The sequence below is a fragment of the Girardinichthys multiradiatus genome, chromosome 10 (genome assembly GCF_021462225.1).
Source record: "Girardinichthys multiradiatus isolate DD_20200921_A chromosome 10, DD_fGirMul_XY1, whole genome shotgun sequence".
NCBI lineage: Eukaryota > Metazoa > Chordata > Actinopteri > Cyprinodontiformes > Goodeidae > Girardinichthys > Girardinichthys multiradiatus.
In genome coordinates, this window is record NC_061803.1 from 36,216,106 (window position 1) to 36,234,454 (window position 18,349).

The 18,349-nt window shown below is 40.4% G+C and overlaps 1 protein-coding gene and 1 long non-coding RNA gene across 6 annotated transcripts in view; one reads left to right on the forward strand and one right to left on the reverse strand.

Moving 5' to 3' along the window:
* Nucleotides 1-18,349, forward strand: part of LOC124875173 (rho GTPase-activating protein 21-like) — an 80,749-nt gene that overhangs the window by 48,108 nt on the left and 14,292 nt on the right. For 2 of the 5 annotated variants that reach the window (XM_047377121.1, XM_047377119.1), the window contains exons 3-9: nt 4,831-4,861; nt 5,644-5,703; nt 6,426-6,521; nt 11,621-11,699; nt 11,782-11,842; nt 12,372-13,788; nt 17,305-17,466. In XM_047377121.1, coding sequence (XP_047233077.1) covers nt 4,831-4,861; nt 5,644-5,703; nt 6,426-6,521; nt 11,621-11,699; nt 11,782-11,842; nt 12,372-13,788; nt 17,305-17,466 — 1,906 coding nt within the window. Of the gene's footprint in view, nt 1-4,830; nt 4,862-5,643; nt 5,704-6,425; nt 6,522-8,466; nt 8,538-11,620; nt 11,700-11,781; nt 11,843-12,371; nt 13,789-17,304; nt 17,467-18,349 lie in introns of those variants that run through there. The other 3 variants (XM_047377124.1, XM_047377120.1, XM_047377122.1) reach the window with 3 other exon arrangements.
* Nucleotides 5,540-9,284, reverse strand: LOC124875174. Its single transcript, XR_007039984.1, has 5 exons — nt 8,854-9,284; nt 8,362-8,517; nt 6,094-6,234; nt 5,757-6,010; nt 5,540-5,683 (listed from the first exon to the last, which is right to left on the reverse strand). It is a non-coding gene; the product is annotated as an uncharacterized LOC124875174 (long non-coding RNA).

Sequence of the window (18,349 nt, forward strand, 5' to 3'; positions counted from 1 at the left end):
ATTTTATTTTATTATTATTGTTAGGTAGTCATTTTTATCCCCCTTTGTGTAGGATAGTACTTGTTAGTTAGGTGAAGATTTTTGGACCAGAATAGTAATTATATCAGGGCTATATGGTCAATGAATGTTTACATATATAAAGAGAAGTGTTTGTGTTTATTTCGTGCAAGAGTGATTACGATAATCTGTCAAAATAAGGTCACAGTTCCCCCACCGATTGGCGAAGCGTCTGCTTAAACAGTGACATTTAGCGTAGTTTTGGTTAATAATTATCAATTATAAATAATAATTAATTAATTGTAATTATGTTGCCCTGCAATGGATTGGCGACCTGTCCAGGGTGTACCCTGCCTCTCGCCCACAGAGTGCTGGAGATAGGCACCAGCTCCACTGTGACCCACTATGGAATAAGCGGTATAGAATATGAATGAATAAATGAATGAATAATTGTAATAAGTGCCTTGAGCCCATAATCACAACACCAGACGACATCTCTGACTTCTATTTGTAAGCAATGACTTTTGGTTGAGAAATTATAATTTTTAATTATTATTTTTAATTATAATTTTTGATAAATGTTCATTAATCAATAATCACAATCCTTACAAGCCTCTTGTTTCATACATACACCCATGGTTTTGGATCTTAGGTTGAACCAAGAGAAAAGTGTGTTATGAAAATGTTGCTTCAAATTATTCCATAATGGTTTGGGAATCTGCTAACCTTCATAACGACATCACTTCCCTTTGTGGAGGAAACAGACTTACAAATTTTTTTGCATTTAGACTCCAGTGGACCAACACCGAGCATAATGTTATACATTCAAAGGTATTTCTGCAGTAAAACTGATTTTCTGAAGGTAATCTACAGTTATATTATGAAAATCCAAATATATGTGCTCATTTGTCAAATTAAAAGTACTTTTAGAAAATAATAACCTTACCTCAGGTGTTAAACATACTTTCCATCGAGCCCACATTTAGTGTTTTGGGTCTGATGTAATTTTCTGATCTTAAATGCAGTGTTTTCATTGGCTGGAAGCAGAAAATCATAACTAATAATAGAAAAAAGGACTTGACGGCATTAGTCTGTCTCTAATTGATCTATAAAATGTGTTTTGCTTAATAAACTGAGTAAATAAAATAAATGAATTTTTATATAATATTCTTATTAACTGAATATCACTGCAGACTACTGGAACTATTGGCAACTTATGCAGAATGATTTTATCCCTTTTCATCTGTAGTGGGGTCCATAGCGTGTAACAGCCGACCACGGAACCCTTTGTGCGCCCAGGTCCGGAACAGGATGAATCAGGAAAACATCAAAGCTTTTTGGACAGAACAGGCCACTGTGAGACAGAGTCAGTGCCTGTTAGTGAGACGAGTCAGGATGGAGGTGGGCGATTAATCCCTCCAAAGGGCCACACAGGGAACCGGAACTGCTGTGGAGGTCTTGGTCAACAATAATTCTGCTACATGGACATTTTAGATATATTTTCTGCTAATTTCTACTGATAAGTATACAGTATCATTGGATGTGTCAAACATTTTTAACAAATAAAAAACTGAAAAGTGGGGCGTGTAATATTATTCGGCCCCTTTACTTTCAGTGCAGCAAACTCACTCCAGAAGTTCAGTGAGGATCTCTGAATGATCCAATGTTATCTCAAATGACCGATGATGATAAATAGAATCCACCTGTGTGTAATCAAGTCTCCGTATAAATGCACCTGCTCTGTGATAGTCTCAGGGTTCTGTTCAAAGCGCGCATCATGAAGACCAAGGAACACACCAGGCAGGTCCGAGATACTGTTGTGGAGAAGTTTAAAGCCAGATTTGGATACAAAAAGATTTCCCAAGCTTTAAACATCCCAAGGAGCACTGTGCAAGCAATCATATTGAAATGGACGGAGTATCAGACCACTGCAAATCTACCAAGACCCTCCGTCCCTCTAAACTTTCATCTCGAGCAAGGAGAAGACTGATCAGAGATGCTGCCAAGAGGCCCATGATCACTCTGGATGAACTGCAGAGATCTACAGCTGAGGTGGGAGAGTCTGTCCATAGGACAACAATCAGTCGTACACTGCACAAATCTGGCCTGAGCTCGAGCTGTTTTGCAAGGAAGAATGGGCAAGAATTTCAGTCTCTCGATGTTGAAACTGATAGAGACAAACCCCAAGCGACTTGCAGCTGTAATTGCAGCAAAGGGTGGCGCTACAATGTATTAACACAAGGGGCCCGAATAATATTGCAGGCCCTACTTTTCAGTTTTTTATTTGTTAAAAAAGTTTGACACATCCAATAAATTACATTCCACTTCACGATTGTGTCCCACTTGTTGATTCTTTACAAAAAATTTGAATTTTATATCTTTATGTTTCAAGCCTGAAATGTGGCAAGAGGTTGAAAATTTCAAGGGAGCCGAATACTTTCGCAAGGCACTGTAGATGTAGCAACTGGGCAGTGTAGATCTGAACCATATAGTGTGACATTGTAACCTGAAATTTCAAACTTATTGTAAATATAGAACCACAGGGCGCCTATGAGACCATGTTTAACACGATCTAATTCATTTTATTTAAAATGACAAAAATTCAACAACTATCACTCCTGCTACAAGAATAATATCAAATAGCTGTCGTTGTCTTCCTCTTTATGCGGGACCGGGTCGCAGGAGCAGCAGACTCAGTAGAGACACCCAGATTTCCCCCTCCCTAGACACCTCCTCCAGCGCCTTCGGGTGGGACATAGTCTGTCCAGCATGTCCTGAGCCTTCCCCTGGGCCTTCTTCCGGTGGGATGTGCCCGAAACACCCACTGAGGGAGGCATCCAGGAGGCATCCAGTATACAGGTCCTTCTCAAAATATTAGCATATTGTGATAAAGTTCATTATTTTTCATAATGTCATGATGAAAATTTAACATTCATATATTTTAGATTCATTGCACACTAACTGAAATATTTCAGGTCTTTTATTGTCTTAATACGGATGATTTTGGCATACAGCTTATGAAAACCCAAACTTCCTATCTCACAAAATTAGCATATCATTAAAAGGGTCTCTAAACGAGCTATGAACCTAATCATCTGAATCAACGAGTTAACTCTAAACACCTGCAAAAGATTCCTGAGGCCTTTAAAACTCCCAGCCTGGTTCATCACTCAAAACCAGACCTGAACCCCATAGAGAATCTGTGGGATATTGTGAAGAGAACGTTGAGAGACTCAAGACCCAACACTCTGGATGAGCTAAAGGCCGCTATCAAAGCATCCTGGGCCTCCATAAGACCTCAGCAGTGCCACAGGCTGATTGCCTCCATGCCACGCCGCATTGAAGCAGTCATTTCTGCAAAAGGATTCCCGACCAAGTATTGAGTGCATAACTGTACATGATTATTTGAAGGTTGACGTTTTTTGTATTAAAAACACTTTTCTTTTATTGGTCGGATGAAATATGCTAATTTTGTGAGATAGGAATTTTGGGTTTTCATGAGCTGTATGCCAAAATCATCCGTATTAAGACAATAAAAGACCTGAAATATTTCAGTTAGTGTGCAATGAATCTAAAATATATGAATGTTAAATTTTCATCATGACATTATGGAAAATAATGAACTTTATCACAATATGCTAATATTTTGAGAAGGACCTGTATATACAACATCAGTTAATTTTAAATCAGCTGACATTGATTTGATCATAAAAGTAAGAATGCTTTCTAAATACAGATGGATTTCAGCTGGTTGCTTGACTTTCTAGGCCTCTATTGTCATCCTTTTCTTCATATATATTATTATTATTATATTCCCTGTAGCATTCCACTGTATTACTTATAACCTAATTTATGGGCTAATATGTTTGATTTCTTTGTATGTGACATATTAGACATATCTAACTTAGAACTATTAGAAATATATTTACTGTGAAAAACAAGGTTTGCCTGACAGCTGTTATCTGGGCATGGCTTAGAGCTAACCTGCCGGAAGCAACCACAACATTGCTTTCTACCACTAATGTTTGTTTCCTGGATAACAGGAAGGATTATTCACAGCTCCCTATACATACAGCATGTATACGTGCAAGTAGTAGACAGCCGTGGTTTTGTTTTGGGCTGTTTCCTTAGCAACGTCGTGGGACCAAGATTTCCCAATACTGTGATGAATGTCTGCTTTAAAGCTGATTTAGTAATAAAATCAGATGTTTACAGTGGAGTGGTGGCTGGACATTATTGCCCACCAAGGAGTTTTATTGACTTCTTAAGCCACTTCCTGCTGCTTGGAGAAGGTTTGAGAGGTGCTACTTCCTTTCCAGGTGCTGTTTGATCTGCTACATCTGAAGGACTCCGATTCAGCGATTTTGAGAGAATAGAAATGCAACTTCATATATTTTTGCTATATGTGAAATTACAATAAATCACATGTTAAACACAATCATAAACTATTATGTTATTATTTTTTTAGATTTAGTGATACAGGTCTACTTGTATCATTCTTGTTTTAGAATGTGTTAAATTTCTGAGGGAAACTCAAAGTGTGTCTGTTTTTAGGGCAGAGGCTGGTTCAGCTGACTAACGTGATGCAACTTAGAAAATCAAGCAACATATATGGATGACTGTGTGAGATTAGCTTCTTGATGATGTCTTATTTAGTGACCGCATGCAGGTCATTCAGTAAAACCTTAGAAGACTGCATGTGACCTGGGCTCTGTAAAATACCCAGGTTTCATTCAGGAGACATCATGTATAGCACCTGGGTAGAGAATCTGAGCTTTGCAGCACCCTCCTATGGCCATCCTGCCTAATAGCATCTTTATGACTTTCCCCCAGGATGAAGAAAACGGTAATTTACCAGGAAAAGGTGAGTGTTTCTTGTTCCTGTTGACTTTTACAGCCACAACCGATATGTTTTATATAATAATCATCACTGTTTCTTAACACACCCCTTGGTCTGATTGGGTGTAAAAAACAGAATTCATGTGAATAAACATCCTAGTCAAATTAACTACATCCAACTCTATTCTGGGACTGCCCAGTGGTGCATTTATTAGCACTGTTGCCTTGCAGCAAGAAGGTCTTGGGCTTTTCAGTTACTTGGTTTCTGTAAATTACATACACAAGGTATGATTGTGTGCAAGCTGGGTTGTTTGTCCTGTGTGTCTCTGTATTGCCCTGTGATGGACTGGTGACTTGTCCAGGGGGTACCCTGCCTCTCAACCTTTGACCACTGGAGATAAGCAGCAGGCCCTCTGCAGCCCCGCCTGGATAAGCAGGTATAAACAATGGATGGATGAATGGACGGTTCTGTTCTAGGATTTCACACATCAGAGTATTAGAAAAACCTTTTGGTTTGCACTAAGTCAAAATGGGCTATGTGCAACCTGACAGGAACAGCAAAGCGCACTCAGGTATTCATTTATAACAAATTAAATGAAGACCTTATTGGGAAGACTACAGCTTTAATTTTGGGATAAAAATAGTCAAGGTGTTGCAATGGCCAGGTTGAAATTCAGAAATGCTGCGGAGGTACTAAACTTAATGAGGTAAAGCAGAGATCTGCCATTATTTTATTTGCTGATTTGATCCACATGCAGAGGAGCTCAGGAGGCAGAGAAAAATTTTAATAAATGTATTTTTCCACAGGGAAGGATTATGAGCTGGACCCAGGACTGGAAACACAGCACTGTATGGACAGGAGATCTGGTAAGTGGATGATAGTAATAGAGAATTGTTCAAGTAAGATTGATCAGGCTTACTGGATTTGGATGGATGATCTTCCAGGGAGGGGTCGATGTGGAGTCTGAGAGTGAGTACAAGATATTGCCTGAGAGAATCCCTTCTTGATCCAGAAGTCAGGATAGGACAGGGTTCGCTTAGCTTGAGGCCTGGAGGATGATGAGCTAGTGACTGCCAGCTGGAACTTGATCTGACGGCTTTCTGGAAATCTTGAACCTTGAAATTTGAGTTGGATAGGAAACAAACTTGAACTTGCACTGGACTTAGACAGCACCTAGAAAAGAGCAAAGACACGAAGGTAAGTACTTATAGTTATTAGGAAAGAGAAAACCTGTAGCTCAGGCCAGTTAACATTACCAAGAGTACTGTCAACTGTAATGTTAACAACTGGCAAACACTCAGGCGTAGAAGTCCAGGCAGACTGCTCTCTTATACTCCTCCAAATGACAATAATGAGTTGCACCTGTTACCCTCTCACCTCCGGAGCTCTAGCGGCATCTAGTGGTGAAGCATCGTTAATAGCAGGCAAAGAGGACAGAATATCCCAAATCCAAGATTGACAGAAGAGACCAAAATTTCATAGAGGATAGTTGGTTGCTTACCTCATTTTAACTATGGAGTTTGCTAATATTTCTACTTGTGTAAATGTTTTATGATGTGAATCATTTCATATCTGTGTTTCCTTAAAGTGGAGTGTCAGCGACCTTGCCTGGAGCCAATGGACACCATTTTTGTGAAGAGTGTGAAAGAAAATGGCCCTGCTCAACAAGCTGGACTCTGTACTGGTAAAATAAACACATGATCTCACCACAACTAAAGCATGAAGAAACACCTAGAATAAAAATACATGTTTCAGAATCTGAGAGAATTTTAAATCACCCCAGTAAATTTGAGTAAAATACAATATATAGCTTAATTCCACACAAACAGATGTTTTCAAGCTTTTATTTCTCTTAATTTTGAAAATTTGCTGCTTACAGTTAATAAAATACGGCATTACACATTTTCAATTGGACAATGAGCCTCATCGGATGATAAGTATTATTGTACAGGTCCTTCTCAAAATATTAGCATATTGTGATAAAGTTCATTATTTTCCATAATGTCATGATGAAAATTTAACATTCATATATTTTAGATTCATTGCACACTAACTGAAATATTTCAGGTCTTTTATTGTCTTAATACGGATGATTTTGGCATACAGCTCATGAAAACCCAAAATTCCTATCTCACAAAATTAGCATATCATTAAAAGGGTCTCTAAACGAGCTATGAACCTAATCATCTGAATCAACGAGTTAACTCTAAACACCTGTAAAAGATTCCTGAGGCCTTTAAAACTCCCAGCCTGGTTCATCACTCAAAACCCCAATCATGGGTAAGACTGCCGACCTGACTGCTGTCCAGAAGGCCACTATTGACACCCTCAAGCAAGAGGGTAAGACACAGAAAGAAATTTCTGAACTGAATAGGCTGTTCCCAGAGTGCTGTATCAAGGCACCTCAGTGGGAAGTCTGTGGGAAGGAAAAAGTGTGGCAGAAAACGCTGCACAACGAGAAGAGGTGACCGGACCCTGAGGAAGATTGTGGAGAAGGGCCGATTCCAGACCTTGGGGGACCTGCGGAAGCAGTGGACTGAGTCTGGAGTAGAAACATCCAGAGCCACCGTGCACAGGCGTGTGCAGGAAATGGGCTACAAATTCTGCATGTCATTCAGAAATCAAGGTGCCAGAGTCTGGAGGAAGACTGGGGAGAAGGAAATGCCAAAATGCCAGAAGTCCAGTGTCAAGTACCCACAGTCAGTGATGGTCTGGGGTGCCGTGTCAGCTGCTGGTGTTGGTCCACTGTGTTTTATCAAGGGCAGGGTCAATGCAGCTAGCTATCAGGAGATTTTGGAGCACTTCATGCTTCCATCTGCTGAAAAGCTTTATGGAGATGAAGATTTCATTTTTCAGCACGACCTGGCACCTGCTCACAGTGCCAAAACCACTGGTAAATGGTTTACTGACCATGGTATCACTGTGCTCAATTGTCCTGCCAACTCTCCTGACCTGAACCCCATAGAGAATCTGTGGGATATTGTGAAGAGAACGTTGAGAGACTCAAGACCCAACACTCTGGATGAGCTAAAGGCCGCTATCGAAGCATCCTGGGCCTCCATAAGACCTCAGCAGTGCCACAGGCTGATTGCCTCCATGCCACGCCGCATTGAAGCAGTCATTTCTGCAAAAGGATTCCCGACCAAGTATTGAGTGCATAACTGTACATGATTATTTGAAGGTTGACGTTTTTTGTATTAAAAACGCTTTTCTTTTATTGGTCGGATGAAATATGCTAATTTTGTGAGATAGGAATTTTGGGTTTTCATGAGCTGTATGTCAAAATCATCCGTATTAAGACAATAAAAGACCTGAAATATTTCAGTTAGTGTGCAATGAATCTAAAATATATGAATGTTAAATTTTCATCATGACATTATGGAAAATAATTAACTTTATCACAATATGCTAATATTTTGAGAAGGACCTGTACATACTTATTAAAATGCAGGTGGTTTTTCTCAATGTTCTTCTGTTTTAATCAACAGGTTAGTAAGTAGGGATTGACAAACAAAAATACGTACATCTATCCGTCCACTCATCTTGTTTAGTTGCAGAGAGTTCTTGTAGGGGGATTTAACACAGGCTTGATACAGGACTCAATAAGAGAGGAAAAGCCAGGGATGGAGGTTTGGTAATCACTTTGGGTGCTGGAACTGAGGCATGTGCTGAAACAGAGTCTGTGGTGGAGTGGATAAGAGTAGGTACTGTTGTGATTATGAATATGAATATATTATTTAAAATTGAATATTAATATTTTAATATTTTATCAAATAATATTTTGGTCTGTTAAGGGTTGTCCTGTGAATACCAGCTCAGTAAGGCGATGGTATTAGGACAAAATAGAAAGGAGTGAGATGAGCTCTGACATTATTGAACAGCAAAACTCTGCCCATATATGGAATGAATTCATACAATTTCTTAAAATACAAGAATTTATTTACAAAAATAAGTCAACTCCAATAGCCTGCTAGCACTAAGATAGCTGAGTTCAACACAAACAAAACCAATCTAACCTCGTATGAACCGTACTGAGGAAAGGTTGTCTGGGCGACGACGTAGTTTGAAAAAAGCTCTGTGAACAAAAGATTAGCTTCAGCTAATCTCCGTAGCTGTTGGGTGGGGCAGCTCGCTCTGTCCGCCGACCAAACTGCAGTTACGTCCGTAACCACGGCAATGCGTCCCGTTGTCCTTCCTTTGGGAAACTGCTTCACTCGGCTTGCTGGGAACTCTCTGGAAACAGTTTGCTTCTGCAGATCTCAGAGAGAAAGTCAAGCAACGCTTGTACCTTAATTACCTCTTTTTATGAATGAATACCGGATACACAAACAGCAATTAATTCGTACTTAACTTAGTGCATATGACTGCGTGATCTTATGATACTCTTGGAACCAGTTTGAAGAGTTATGTCTGTTTGCCAGCAAAGAGACATTAGCGCACTGTGTCCCTCCTGTCCCAGTCATCACCGGGGTGTAAGAGATCGATTCATTGGAAAGGTGGGGGTTTTATTCAAAACAGTGACGTCACGGGGAGTCCACCATTACCCTTTTCTTGGCTGTGCAGGAAGTAGGTTAATGTGATTTAAAGGTTCGTACTGGACTTCATGTTGTAATCATGGCTGTGGTCCCAACAGTACCGAGCCCTAGAGCGATACCATGGATTGGGCCAAACTTACTGGGTAAAGTGGCCTAATAGTCTGTCAAGTCCCTTAGAAAGGTGAGTCCTTTCCTCATCAACATCATGGATGAAGCTGAGACACCATGACATCCCAGCCTTCTAGGCTTCTGATGAACCTCACTGAGATAAAGAACCACTGGGGACTGCTCCTCATCATAAGTGGTGTGGATTGGGCAGAATCTTCAGGAAAGTCATATACTCTGTCCATAGCTGTTCAAGCAAGAGAAGTGTTCTGGGGCCTCTTGAAGGAAGCGTGCTGACGCACAAATATTTTGCACCACAGTGTTTTACGCACAATTTTGGATTTACAAAAATGATCGTTGCGTGAAAGTGTGCATAAATCCATGCAAACCTTTGACCTGCTGTGAAAATGTGCAGCAACCACACAAACTTTTTCAATCGACAATAACAAATACAGAGAACCAAACCTAAACCTTCCTCTGTTTTTGTCACATGTAGATGGAAATGCTCATCGGTCTGTGCACTGAGGAGAATAAAATGCATGTGAATCATCTGAGGGACACTTCTCACTGAGAAAGAAAACTGTGTCAAATCAGCAGATTAATTCCTAACAAGTCAGGTGTGATGATTCATAAGGTGGACAATCACACATGTCCATAAATAACTGCTAAAGTTGCACGTCATTGTGGAATGATGGCAGCTTTGGCACAGCTGGAGGATGCAAGAAGTCAGAGGGAGCGTTTTATTTAGAGATCGTAGTGACCTGCTGGTACATGATAATGCATGGCTTGGTAGCTGGTCTAGATTGCATTGCCAGCATTTCCATCCAATATATGTGCAACCTATTTGTGATGGGCAAATGTGTCTCATGCAATGGCATGTTGGCCTTCTCCACGCATAATTCCTTTATACTATAATAATAATTATAGTTATTATAATTATAATAGTTGTGTTGGAAACAAACCTCCATCAGGCTCTGTGCACGATGGCAGCTTCTAGGTCATTATTTAGGTGACGTCTGAATGGTTTTACAGATTTAAGGTTCTTCACATAGTGTGAAGTAACAGTCTCCTAATAGAAAAATGGGAGGCATATTCATGTTCACTGGCATTGAGATAGGATTGAGCTCAATGCAGCAGCAAGATGGAGCCGTTTGGATCTGATGAAGACATTGTATAACTAAACGAACCAACAAAAGATTTATTTTCAGCCAGGTTTTAGGTGGGTGCCCTCTGGCTATTTATACTACTTTGCATAGGTATTTATGGGCGGAGACAAGGCGGTCCAAGCGCCACATGCAGTTGCGTAGAATTCACTACTAATAGTAATATATGAAGGCTACATGTGAGGTGACATGTCTACGCATAGTTTCTACATCTGAATTTGTTGTGCAGAGCAAGTTTCTGAATTTCTCTGTACCGCAAACTTTTAGTATGAAGCTGCGCACTCTTTCTTACATGAGGCCCCAGGGACCAATCTTTATCCCTTTAACTGTAATAAACATAGAGACCGGTTCAACAGGTTAACAGAACGATCTGATAGAAACAACCAGGGTCTGAAATTCAGGAACCAACTTTCCTGAAAGCACGACGAGGGAAAACACCATCAACATGTAACACGAAACAAAGTTCTCCTGGAAAATACAAGATGCTGGCAACAAATACAAAACAGTCATATCTGAATGAAACAACCAAAAACTCAGAAGAAAAACCATATACTGTATACATTCAATTCATTTAAAATAGATCTGTAAAGTGTCCTGAGATGCCATCTGCTGTTACACCAAAATGGCGATTGGAGAAGCACACGCTGATTGCTTGCTCGAGAGAATTTAAACCAGTTTTTAAAGATCTTGGTTGTCTCAGAATAAAACGAGGTGGAGCTACATTTCCTCACCACAGAAGCTTCAGTTATGAGGATGCCGCAGAAAACATCCAGGATCTTGTCCAGAAAGTTAAGGCTCTGTGCGTTCAAAACACAGAAAATCTCAAAGACTCTCTTATTTGGAAAACCGAGTTGCAGAGTTGAAGCAAAACTGTGTTGTTTCTTGGTAGAAATGTAGAAACAGTCCCAGAATTTCCTGTTGGTCCTACGTTTTCAGCTGACTTTCCTGTCTTTGTATTTGCGTGTTTGTGGGTTCTCCAGGAGACCGACTGGTGAAGGTTAATGGGGAGAGCATTCTGGGGAAAACCTACTCTCAGGTCATCACGCTCATCCAAAACAGGTCTGGATCACGTCTTGTTAAACTTTTGTTGCACTTTCTCATTTTCCCTTCTCATTGCTGTTTTTCATGCGTTTTTATTCAGTGAAAACCTTTTGGAGCTCACTATTATGCCAAAAGATGAGGATGTGTTGCAGTTGGTAAGTGTGAGTATTATCTTTTTTCTATTTTCTGCCTTGTCCTTCGTTCCACCCTCTGAGTGTATTAAGCCACCAGTTAGCAAAGAACCACTGAAGGTTATTTGACAGAATTTATTCAGCCAGTAGTTATAGTTTGTTTGACACAAACTGTAAGTGTGCGTAGACAAAGGGAAAATGATTTTTTGCAGATTGTATGAATGCCTAATAGCCACACACTGATCAATAGTCAGAAATCTATATGTAATGTTGGCAGAAAACCTAATTTAGAAGCAACATTGTGCAAAAAATAAATACTGCAATATATACTGCATTTATTACAGCTAGTAATATAAGTCAGCGACAAAAATGTAAAAAATGTAAAGAATAGATTCATGTCATCAGTCGTATAGATGGTGTAAGAGAAATAAGACTCCAGCCAGTTTTAGTTGAACAGCAACAATGTTTAATAGAAAGAAAAATGCAGCATTTACCTCGGTCTGTACTCCTACTGGTTTTTTATGGTTTTTATTGTGTCCTCTTCCCCACACCTCCTCAGGTGTACTCCCAGAATTTCAACTCGAAAGGCAGTAAGCAGTACTCAGGTGAGGCCCCTAATCTCCCAGAACCTCCGCGTCTCTTTCACTCGGCCTCCACTGCGTGTTCTACTCTGCAACAGCCCACTTCCAGCCCTCCAGGTCCTTTGGACAACTGGCCGCGTAGAGGCAGCAGTACCATCTCACCACTGAACAACCAAACCCCTGCTACTTCCACCTCCAGCCGACCACAAGCTTCAGATGCTTCCAGCAGTCACTTTGCTCCACCATGGCGACACCAAGACCAGGACTGTGCTTCTGCAGCACTCAATGCGTTTGACTTCCATTTTGCTAACCACAATGCTGCCATCACCTCTGCAACACTGCCTCCACCTCGGAGGAGCAACCTGCTGGTCTCTTCCCGCGCTAACAGCAATGCACTCTGCCACCAGGCTCTGTCAGACTGGTACTACAGCCAAGCAGAAGCGGCAGACCACATTTACCCCCACCATCGCAGTATATCTCAGGACTATTTAGTCGAGCCGGAGCTGGGTTCAGCACCCAGTCCCCGCTTTACATCTGGCCCTACAACCTCTGCAGAGCACAACAGAAGAGAAACCTTCCTCCATCATCACCGAGCAGCGGCTGCTGTGCATGAATCCTACTGGCTGGGAGGCTGGGGTTGTGGATCAGAGACTGCTAGCAAGTCATGCTCAGAGAGTTTGCTGGCAGCTTATGCTGAATATGAGCACAATTATGGACGCTCTGTGGAAACACTGGCAGAGGCGTCTGCTCTGGTCTCGCAACATTATGATCAAACTTTGCCGAAGGCAAATGAAAGAGAGCAGAAGAAGCAGAAAGCTCCAGGTTTACATGAACACAAAAATGCAGTGACCACCACAGTCACCGTTTCACCCACTGCGTCACTCAGCCCCCTGCGGTCAGGTCAGGTGGCTGAGCCCCAAACAAGACGACTTAAAGATGAGGAGCTGGTGGGCTATAAAAGCTACAGCCCCTCTTTTTACCACAAAGAGGGACATCTCCTCCAGCAGGCTCACTCCTTTAGAGAGCCCAGCTACAGTGCCCCTTACCTCACCTGGGGGCCTGGCACTAGAAGAGACATTGATGGGGGCACATTGTCCCATCTCCAATCCACTCCCATCCCGTTGGCTTTAGAGGAGAAGACGGACCAACTAAGGGAGGACAGGGAGCTCATCTCCTCTGTGTCCCCACCTCAGGAGGTGGTCCTACGGCAAAGGCCCCATTTTACCCGACAGATGCCCGTTGAGGCTGACTCCACACCCACTGAATCTCCGGAACCATCTGGCTGGACTCCTGCCACCAGAACAATTCCTATCCCTAAAGAAATGGGGCCCAGCCGTAGTGTTAATGGTAGCCTGGCCCATGCTTTTAATTCCCTCTCGTCCATTCCTTTCATAGGTGGGTGAGTTTCTCTCTGTAGCAAGCAACACTCTTTTGAGCACACAAGCAGAAAGTGTCTTCAAAATCTCCCGTATAATTTCCTAGTCAGACCATATATACTTTCAGTGTTATATATTGTCTTATAACATCATCAGCCTTTAACAAACACCATGTTGTTTGTTACTACAGAGTTTTAGATTTTCCTCTTAACTACAGTGCTGTAACAAAGTCCCCTCCCCCCCCCTCACATTTAAATGTTTCAGATCAACAAACAATAGTTAATATCAGACAAATAACCTGAGTGAAAAGAAAACCTATTTTCAAATAAGTATTTCATTATTTGAGCGACAAACAGTCATCAACCTATCAGACCTAACATGGACCCTGCGTGAAAGAGTAACACCCCCCCCCCTTGAGTTTTTCATGAGTTTTTCAGATGTGTACCTGTTGGTTTGCTTTGGATCATTGTTGTATGACAAGATCACTAAGCGATGGCTGGATGTTCTTCAGGATTTTCTGCTAGAGAGCAGAATTCCCGAGTTCAAGACCATTAAACTACCACCACCACATTTGACTGTAGGTGGTTGTAGTGATGATTTTTTTTTTTAAATGCTGTGTTAGTTTTAATCTAGATGTAAAACCTCTGAATGGTTCCATTTTTGACTCATCAGTCCAGAAGACATTGCCCCAGCAATCCTGGGGATCATCAAGAAGGTTTTTGGCAAATGTGAGAAGGTCCTTCTGTGTGATTTTTGCTCTGCAGTGGTTTTGACCTTGAACTCTACAATGTGGATACCATGTTGTTTTAGTTTCTTCCAGAACCTCCTGGATGAGTCGTCGGTTTGCTCCAGGAATACTTGCGGTAGGCCAGGCTCTCCTGGGAATGTTAATCTCTGCTCCATGATTTTTTTGTTCTTTTTATGGATAATAGTTCACCTGTGGTTCGCTTGAGTCCCAAAGCCTCAGAAATGGCTTCATAACCCTTTCCAGGCTTATATACATCAGTGTTTCTCATCTGTTCTTGAGAACAGGGATGATGTGATGCTTTTTGGGATCTTTAAGCCTCATTCTTTTTGTCAGACATGTTGTATTTAAGTGATTTCTTATTGTCCTTCTCATAGAGTTCTGTTAGTAGAGCGTGAAATTAATGTAAGCTTTTCACAAAATGTGGTTAATCAAATGTTTTTCATAATCTCACAACAGAAGACTTTAGATTACAATGGGGTGAACAAGTATTTGATACATGGCTGATTTCGCAGGTTTTCCTACTTGCAAAGAATGTAAAAGTCTTACATTTTTACTCTTCAACTGTGAGTGACAGAATCTAAAACAAAAATCCAGAAAATCACATTGTGTGATTTTTAAGTAATTTATTAGAATTTTATTGCATGACATCAGTATTTGATCACCTAACAACCAGTAAGAATCCCGGTTCTCACAGGCCTGTTAGTTCTTCTTTAAGAAGCCTTCCTGTTCTCCACTCATTACCTGTATTAACCACACCTGTTTGAACTCATTATCTATATAAAAGTCCACACACTCAGTCAAACAAACTCCAACCTCTCCACAATGGCCAATACCAGAGAGCTGTGTGAGGACATCAGGGATAAAATAGTTAACCTGTACAAGGCTGGGATGGGCTACAGGAAAATAACCAAGCAGCTTGCAAGGTTCCTGGCGCAATTAAAACAAAATGGAAGAAGTTCAAGATGACAGTCAATCTCCTTCGGTCTGGCAATTAAATGCAAATTACTTACTTAATTACACAATGTGATTTTCTGGATTTTTGTTTTAGATTCTGTCACTCACAGTTGAAGAGTATCTATGATCAAAAATTATAGACTTCTATATGCAAATATGTCTATATGAAAACCTGCAAAATCGGCAGTGTATCATATACTTGTTCTCCCCCCCTGTATTTAGATTCAATTGGGGCCAGGGTATTTTGATTAGCTATTTTTGTTCCTATATAAAATAAATAAAAAACAAATTGCATTTGTATTTACTCAGGTTACTTTGTCTGATATTAAAATTTATCTAATAACTAGAGATATTTAAGTGTGACACAAAACAAAAACTGAAAAAGGGAGCAAATACTTTTTCACACCATCGTTTAATTATGTGTAGAACACTTTTTTGATGGTGCATGTTATGTCTTTGTCCACATTATGTTTGCTTCCAAAGTCCATTCCCCTGTACCTTGTTTGATTTCCTTGAATCTTTCCTTGTGCTGAGTTTGTGCATTATAAATTAGCATCTGCAGGTGATAGTGAACAGACCTCCTGTGGAGGCAGGAATAGTTTCTAAGGTTCTGGCAGAAAGTGGTTGATAAGTATGAGTACAAACCAGCCTTTTAAATGGCGGTAGAGAGGTTTGAAATGTTGTGTAGCAACAGAAAATGGATACCTGCTGTCTTAACTGAAGTTTCCACTGGTGACGCTACACAATGCATTTACATCAGGCAGTTATAAGACTAACATCATTTATAGTAATTAAATGCATTTTTATGTGCAGATCTGGGATATTTAACATATCCCAGTTTGCCAAAATGTGGGCCATGTAGCAGCCAGGACATTAATTTTTCCAGGATTTGTTACCTTGTGTCTTCTTCTTCGATTCTTTTCTCTGACCTTGTTTCATACCCGGTTTGTACAATAACTTGCATGGCCGTTAGGTTTATCTATAGCATTTATAAGACACATTCTTTATATGTTAGTGTTTCCTTTTTTCCTCTGTTCAGTACCAGCTCTTTTTGCCTAAATGTTTGTCTGTGTAGAACAGATACCACTGCAGGAACCTTTTCATGAACTATGAAACAATCTGAGATCAATGCTGTATTAGTCTGATCTCACTGTTTGCATTCTGGCCTGAGCTGTTGCGTTGGACGGAGATCTGTGTCCCCAGAGGCTCTCCATCCAGAGTAGGAGTCACTCAGCACCAACGAATATAATCTACATAAAAATCAAATACACAAAGAAAAAGCACACAAAAAACAGCCTGGGTGGATGAGAAGTCTGGAAAGTTAAGTTCCAGAAACAAAAAGTGTTCGGGAACCCATAGTCGAAAGGGAAGGACCAACTGCAGAATAGGGGGAGATGAAAGCAGGATGTGTCAAGGGTGAATGCACCTCATGATGCAGCCAGTGCAGCACAAAGACGTGGGAATTATGGAACCTGAATGTGAAATGAAAAGAGTCAGCCAACCAAACAGAAAATGCAAAGAATCAGGTCTACTGAAACAAACTAAAGAGCAGAACATCTAAAGAATAAAAACACAGAAAGAACCAAGCCTAAGTGACAAAACAGGTTTCTCCAGGTGAATGTCTTCCTCTTCTGAAGCCATGGTTCAACTTTAGAGATCTTACTGCTTCCATAGAAGCTGTGCTTGATACAAATTTCCCAGAACTCACCTGTGTACTTCTGAGTCTGTCGGTTCTTTGTGTGATTGTTCCTCTGTGACCCTTTGTTCCTTACCTGTGACCCCGTGTTCCTCACCTGTCTCCTTGTGTTCCTCACCTGCATGATGGCCTTACAGATGATCCTGTCAGTCCCAGTGTTGACCACCAGACCTACTGTGTACCAGCTCACTCTGTTGTGTCAGGCAACCAAGTCTCCACTGCAGCCAGCATCACCTTCACCTCTGTGCCCCCCCCACCCTCCGCATCCCCCCCTGTCCGACTTCGCTCTCAGGACCTCAGTGAGTCCCACTGACCCACTCTTACTACTATAAGCCTCAAATTAAATGTCATCCTGTAACTAAGGTTGGATTAACAGAACGAGCACATCTTCAGCTTTCTACAGATAGTCCAGTAAGGATCAAAATCTGCCCCCATGTTCTCCATCGTTCTTCTATGATAATATCTAACAAGGATCGCATTTACTGGAGTAACATTACTAATATGTTGCCATTAATTAGAATTTTAATTGTTCTGTCAAAATGTCATAATGTAAATGTGATAGTAATTTGGATATGGATGATGTGTCTCATTAAAGCACAATGCATGGGTGGCATCAGTATGTAGAAAAGGATTATCACCTACCAATTCATTAACTACTTATTAATGGTTAAGTATAACCAACCTTTTAAGTCTTATTAAAACATTTATTTCATTTTCAAATATATCAAAAATTTCTGTCTGATGGATAAATTCTCTCTTTCAGTTGCACATTGTATACAATAAAATGAGAGGAATATATAACCCTATTTATAGAGTTACAATATTAATATACGATATATATACTTTATTTGTACATTGGATGATTTTATTCCATTTACTAACCAAGAAGAATCAATAATTATGCTATTAGTAATCATTCAAATACATTTTAATGAAAGTTACAGATTAAAGACAGCTGATAACCCAAGTGTTAATAAATTTCTATAACACAAAAAGAGCTGCAAACAAGCATTGGGATCACATTGCCTTCTGAACTACTAATTGTGTGCTTCTGATGTAAAACGATTAGCTATAACTCAACTAACAATACATCAGAAAAATGCAAAAAAGTATCAAAAAGACACAAGGAAATATATTGCCTATTTTACAATGATGTCAGAAAATGTACCCACTGAAAACAAA